Below are 7,377 nucleotides of genomic sequence, written 5' to 3' on the forward strand. Positions count from 1 at the left end.
TAGGGCCATAGTTAATCCAGGATCTTAAATCTAATATAAAAACTGTCATGTTAAATTAGGACATCATTTTTACTGTAATAAAACTATCTATATTAAAGAATGTTTCTCTGATGTGTCTTAAATAGAATATAGCTTTGATGTAGTTATTTTATTTTATTTCATTTATTTATTTTAATTTTATTTTATTTTAACTACAGGTCAGGCCAGTAGAATAACCATTGTTCAAATCATTGTCCCTTTAACATACTATGTGAAATGTAATTTAGCTTGTCTCTCTATATATGTATACACATGTATACTCCAGATGATGACTTTAATATGAAAGTCGAAACGTCAGATAAAAATTATTTACAACACCACAGTTGTAGAGTCCATAATTTATCTAAAATGAAAACAAGCAGTGACAAACCATACTAGAACATTTTCAAGAGGAATGCAAAGAAGAATACATACCAATATCAACTACTAAGAGTACATATCAATACTTGAGGTAGAAAAAGCCATCAAAACATTGAAATGTGGGAAGGCAGCTGGAATAGGTGATAATCGACCAGAACTGCTTCAAGTATGGAGGTATAAAAGTTTTGCAATGGCTACACTGCATAATTCAGAAGACCTCACCTGGTCAGAAAGTCAAATTCCAGATTACTGGAGAAGAGCTCTAATAGTTCCCATCTATAAAAAGGAAATAAAGCTGAATGCAAGAATTTATTATTATATCACACCTCCAGGGAGTCCAAAGACTCATTGAGGGAGGGCATCAACTCTACAACCCTTCGTCTCACTACTCCACCAACCTTCGTCATCTAACACCAATGCCATCTACCACCAACTACCACCACTAGTGCTTTCACAGACAATCGCAAACATCTTTGCCCACGAAGGGATTCGAACCAGCAGCCTTTTGGAGAGCGGATACGCTAACCACTCGGCCAACCAGGCCAGCCAGCGAGGAGAAATTACAGAGGAATTTCTCTACTAAGTGTTCCAGGTAAGATTTATGCAAAGATACTTGAAAAGAGGCTGAGAAAAATTGACGAAAAGAAACTTGAACAAGCTAGGTTCAGGCCAAACATGGGTTGTCAATCAACTATTTAGCCTTAAGTGCTGGTTTTAACTCATTATAAAGTTGAATGGAATAAATACAGCACATATAAATAATTAAACAACATGTCTAATCACCCTTATATTTCATCTCAGTCACCAAGACATTGTCAGGAAAACAATATTAAATTGCAAAACATAAACAAATTTGCACAAACACTAAGGAAAAGATCTATCAGTTCTATTCCTTGTTCTTGCAACTTATGGTCAAACTAAGAGATCTAACATCCTAGAAGAACATCAAAAATACATCTGTCACCATAAGTATGGCCAGTCAGGGCTTGCTAACCATGCCTTGGATACTTTGCACAGAATCAAATGGAAAAAAAACATACCATACCTCACCAAAAAAAAAATACAAATTTGAAAGACTTTTTAGTATCAGTAACAGAATTAAAAAACCTACCTAATATTAATATGGCTGTGTTAAAACTTACCAAGATTTGAGAAACTTTAATTCTCAGATCTCCTGCCCAACATAGCTAAGGTCAGCCAGCAGCATCCATATAGGGCACCTCTCACAGGATTTATGACTTTCAGTCTAATCTTTTCCACTTAGTGTTTGTGCAAGTTTGTGTGTTTTTGAAAATTTAATATTGTTTACTTCATGATGTCCCAGTGACCGAGTTGAAACATAGGAGTGATTAAATGTATTGTTTAATTATTTATATGTGCTGCATTTATTTCATTAAACCCCATAATGAGAGGTTGTCAAGATTTTCACTTTACGACAAATAGTTGAGAAATCATGGAAATAAAACAAGGATCTGTATTTAAATTTTGAAGATTTGGAAAAAGCATATGATAAGATGCCCAGAGAGAACTTTTCAAAACATTACAATTACATGGAGCAAATAGGGCCTTAGGTGCAGAGCAATACACAGTCTATATTTAAGTTTTAAGTCAGCAGCTAGTATTGAAGGAGATACAGGTTTGGTGTAAAATCAGGGACAAGACAAAGATGCATATCATCTCCACTCTGATTCATCATCTACATGGATCACAAACCAAGTTTATATTAAAATCACAAGTCAAGTTTTTAATAAAACTTACCAAGTTGTATTAAAACTTGGTAAGTTTTAATACAACCATATTAATATCGGTTGGTTTTTTAATTCTGTCACTGATTCTAAAAAGTTTTTCAATTTTTTTTGGTGAAGTATAGTATTTTATTTTTTCCCCTATTTGATTCTGTGAAAATTATCCAAGGCCAGCAAGCCCTGATGTTAGAATATTGGAATGTCAAACAAAGCAAGTCTCCAGGATTCATTAACTAAATTGAATAACAGCTGTAACAAATTTGGCATGAAAATCAGCAGTAAAAAGACCAAAACTATGAAAATAGGTAAGGGTATAGAAAACTTCAGTTGCATTCTGAATGGAGATCGTATACAACAAGTAAAATGTTTCAGGTATTTAGGCAGTTTTTAGCGAAGATGGCAAGTTAACATCTGGACATAGACAACAGATTACTGAAAGCTGGTATGGTGGGTAACCAACTGAATAAATTTATATGAAATAAGAAAGAAATCAGCCAAAACATCAAACTAGCAGTATTCAAACCAGTTTAACATTATGGATCTGAGAATTGGGTTAGAAATAAAGCACTTGATCAAAACCTATATTGAGGGTTGTGAGAAAATTAGGGGAGAACAAATGACATCAATGGCAGAATCATTAAAAATGAAGATATTAGAAAGGAACTTGGCATTTTCAGCATTCGAGAATTTGTAAGCAGACCTAATCTAAGATGATATGGTCACTTAAATAGAATGGATGAGGAAAGGTTAGCAAAACAGATGTTTGATGCCAAGATGGCTGGAAAGAGATCTAGAGGAAAACCAAGATATAGGTGGATTGATTCAGAAGTGCCTTAGAAGCACGAAAAGTTAGATACAACAATATTGAAGTGCTGATGAGTAATAGACTAGTTTGGAGGAAAATGGCATTGGTGTAATTGCAGTTCTTTATAGTTTTTGGGTTGAGTAATGGAGACAGAGTTGTAGAGTAGGTGCTCTCCCTCAATGAGTCCTTGGACTCCCTGGAGGTGTCACAAGAATAATAGTAATAATAATAAAAACTTGTGGATGGGAGATTAATAATAATGTAAACATAATAATGCAGTGCTGTCATAGTAGCCTGAGCACCCCTTGAGGGTACATATCAGGAAAGTGATGACACACGCACACCATCTGTCCCATAAGTTACTATATCACTGAATAACAATAATAAAAAAAATAAGTAATTACATGTGTTCACATCACTCACAAACCAAACAGCAATAATATTGCTATGAACACCATTATTCTCTGTGCACAAGACAGGATGATACATCACCAAGTCCACTGATTTATTTTTTCTTTAACATATTTCTTAATACATTTCTGGAGGTGATGTGAACAGCTTCCTTCAGTTCTTGAAAGTTTTTCCACTTTGTCATATGCACAGACTTTGTTTGCTTACACTTGGATAAAGGATTAAACCAAGAATATAATTAAATTTATCCCTTCAGTTCTATTGTTAAGTTCTACTGTTAACTTAAGTGACTTAATATTCTTTATTATCTAGGTTGGAGAATTTAGGAGACAATGTTGTATCAACATTGATACAATAATATTCTTACAAAATAAATAAAATAATAATATGAAAGCACAGATTACACACACCCTAGAAAGATATTAGTCCCTTAATGTAATAATGGGGGAAAAATCTAATTTGCTACTAAATTTAATCTATGCAAGTTTACAGAAATTAACATTACTAAAAATAATCAAGAATGTCTCTCTTTTTATTGAGGACATTCATACCTCACTTTTAAAGTTAGATATCATTAGATATCACTGCTTCAAAATATCAAAAACCACATTAAAACATCTTTAGTCACTCCAAGTCTCTTGTGTGTAGAGTGTACTTAATATATAACAGCATGAAATATCTTTTTAATTATATCTATAGTGATGGATATTCTTGGAATATACCAACAACACTTTGCAACGTCTATATTTCTGGAATACTGAACGTAATTTCCGTAATTTCATATACTTAACTGCAGCTAAATGTTTTTCAGTATAACTTTGGGTGCGGGGGGGGGGGTCTTTAAATGTATAACCAATTAACAATTTAACTAAAAGTTTAAAATGTTAAACTTTTAAAAATGCACTTAAAATGTGCTTATTTAAATGTATAACCAATTAACAATTTAACTAAAAGTTTAAAATGTTAAACTTTTAAAAATGCACTTAAAATGTGCTTAAAAAATTACTACTAGAGTATACAGTACTGGTAGTTACTAAGGTGAGGTTAATACAAATATACTGTGAAAGGAGGAAGAGAAAACCAGACTTAAAAGATGCATTTCTTACATCTATATATGGTCGATTAGCAAATATTAATTCCGGAAATTGCAAGGCGGAGGCTGCAAAAAGTACCCGATGAAATTAAAAGTTGTGTGCATATCTCTTGGGGCATTTCTCCCACACTTCACCTATTCCCCCTTACCCATCGAAATTCAATTAACTCACTTATGCTGTTACTACACATAAATTTTAAGACAAGTAAATCTGTATCTGAAGTGCCACTTCCTGTTTAAGAATTCATGTACTTAAAATCTAAGCGTGACAAAACTATTCCACGTGTTTGATTCCAATTATAAAACGATTAAATATACTGTATTACGTTTGTTTGTTTTAACTAAAAGAAGCTCGCTTCAAATTCTCACCTAGAGAAATCATGGCTGAAATATGAAATTAAAAATAGCAATAATAATAATTAGTCATCTCTAAGCAACCTTCGATAACTAATCAATAAGTACTAAATCTGTGTTGAAATACCCACAACATTGCGCCCCATCGTGGTCATGAAGGCGTTATTGATTTCAACGAGTAATGATGATTGATATTCAACCAGCATGAATGGCTAATAACATATTCAAAAAAAAAAAAAGCAGCGGAGGATTTGAACTTTAGTATGACTACGCTCAAATCTGGGAGATATTTAAGAAATGCTTGTTAGGATTTCAGCATATCACATTTCATAGATATAATTTCCAAATGGAATTCACTTATAACACTGTTACTCAGTTATAGCATTTATTGCAAATCTTTCATTTGCATTGGAGGTGACTAATAATAATAATAATAATAATAATAATAATAATAATAATAATAATAATATTATTATTATTATTATTATTATTATTATTATTATTAGGAACCTGTGGCCGCACGAAGGAAGACTTGGTTTCGAGTCTAGTCGGCGACTAGAGGAAATTTTTCTAAGCCTTTTTTCGACCGGTTCCCGAGTTAGTCGATCTCTGGCACGGGCAAGCAGGTTTTTCCTCCCGGAAACTCGGGTTTTTCGTCCTGTAAACTCAAGAAAATCGACCGTAGAACCCACATTATTTCAGACATTAAATATATTATGTTAGGGTTAGGGACCACGAGATGGCGGCACATTTGAGCCGTCTCTCTTCACATCTGTCTCTGATTGGCTACCAGTGGAGATTGAACTGCCCACTCAGTCTCCAAAAGTTAGATAGGGCTAAATGGCCTCGCCTACTCCCCGTATACGGGAATAAAAAGGCGTTAGCTGATTTTATTATTATTATTATTATATTATTATTAGAATTTGCAAATACTACATTATTATTACGTGACACCTCCAAGGAGTCAAAAGACTCACCATGAGAATAATTCATTACAGTCATAATTACAATCACATAATTCGTTAGAGACCTACTCAATGAAAAATGTGCATTTTTAATTAAATAATGAGCTGAATTTAAAAATACCCTACATGTTGCCTATAGATTTTTTTATAAATTTTAAAAAATGAAATAATATTGTATTGCATTGAATCTTTTGATGATAATTAAGAAAATTTACAGAAGATTTAATTAATTTTCTTCGAAATATTCCTTTCTGTCCACAGACAGAGTCCAGAATATCCATAATTAGAAACGTAGCAATCTTTCAGCATGGATAAATTTCATTATCTTTGGATTCTCGTGCTTGATATTCTAATAAATGATTTTGTCTTACTTGTAACTAACAGCACTCAGATTATTATTATTATTATTATTATTATTATTAATCCATCCAATACAATAATCCATCCAATACAATACAATAATTTAAATCCAATGTAGAAAATGAACCACATCTGTAGCACTTAGTGCTGAATTTTGTAAAAATTATAAGTTGGAATGTCACTCAAGATGATTATTGTATATGTGTAAATATTTTAGAAATCACTAAAAAAATTATTATTAAAAAAATATGTATATACTGTGTGTATATATATATATATATATATATATATATATATATAATCTCCACTGGTAGCCAATCAGAGAGTGGCTGGCCCAAGACTAAATTAGTAATAGTCTTGGGCCAGCCACTTTCTGTTAAGCAGTATCCAGTGAAGAGACGGCCAACAAGTGCCGCCATCTCGTAGTCGCTAAACCTAATGCAATATTTTTAATGTCTAAAATAGTGCAGGTTCTACTGTCTATTTTCTTGAGTTTAGGGGACAAAAAACCCACTCGCCCGTGCCAAAGATCGACTTACTCACTCGATCCAGTGGAACAAAGGCTTAGTAAACGTTCCTCTAGTCAGTGACTACAATAGAACTTGTGATGCTCTTCCTTCTGACGGTCTAGCGTCATGGATGGCACATGCCACTTCCACTGAGCTACACAGGCCTGTAATAAATAATAATAAAAAATAAAAATAAAGTCAGTTAACACCTTTTATTCCAGTATAGGGAGTAGGCAAAGCCGTTTTAGCCCTTTCTAACTTTTAGAGACTGAGTGGGTAGTTCAATCTCCACTGGTAGCCAATCACAGATAGTTGCCTAAGGGGTATCACTAATTTAATTGACACGCAGTGAAAAGACGGCTAACAAGTGTCGCCATCTCGTGGTCCCTAACCCTAACAATATTTTTAATGTCTGAAAATAGTGTGGGTTCAACGGTCGAATTTCTTCAGTTTAAAAGGCGAAAAACCCGAGTTTCCAGTAGAAAAAAAACTGCTTTCCCATGCCAGAGATCGAATAACTCGAGAATCGGTTGAAAGAAAGGGTTAGAAAATGTTCCTCTAGTCAGTGACTAGATTTGAAACAAAGTTTTCCTTCATGTGATGTGGAGTACAAGCACCACTTCCACTGAGCTACAGAGGCTCTTTAATAATAATAGTAATAATAATAATAATAGCATGATCACTGATCATAAATAATTATGATGATGCGAAGGTTTCTGTGGATTATCAATTCATA

General features: G+C 33.3%; 1 protein-coding gene across 2 annotated transcripts in view; it reads right to left on the minus strand.

Moving 5' to 3' along the window:
* LOC150104206 (receptor expression-enhancing protein 5-like) overlaps positions 1–4,948 on the minus strand; it is a 58,493-nt gene extending 53,545 nt beyond the window's left edge. For both annotated transcript variants that reach the window (XM_090396830.1, XM_090396831.1), the window contains exon 1: positions 4,823–4,948. In XM_090396830.1, coding sequence (XP_090252956.1) covers positions 4,823–4,835 — 13 coding nt within the window. In that variant the 5' untranslated portion in view covers positions 4,836–4,948. The remainder of the gene's footprint in view (positions 1–4,822) is intronic.
* Positions 4,949–7,377: the final 2,429 nt, after the last annotated feature.

Source organism: Typopeltis vanoorti, chromosome 8, assembly GCF_054136105.1.
Source record: "Typopeltis vanoorti isolate ZY-2024b chromosome 8, IOZ_Tvanoo_1.0, whole genome shotgun sequence".
NCBI classification, from domain to species: domain Eukaryota; kingdom Metazoa; phylum Arthropoda; class Arachnida; order Uropygi; family Thelyphonidae; genus Typopeltis; species Typopeltis vanoorti.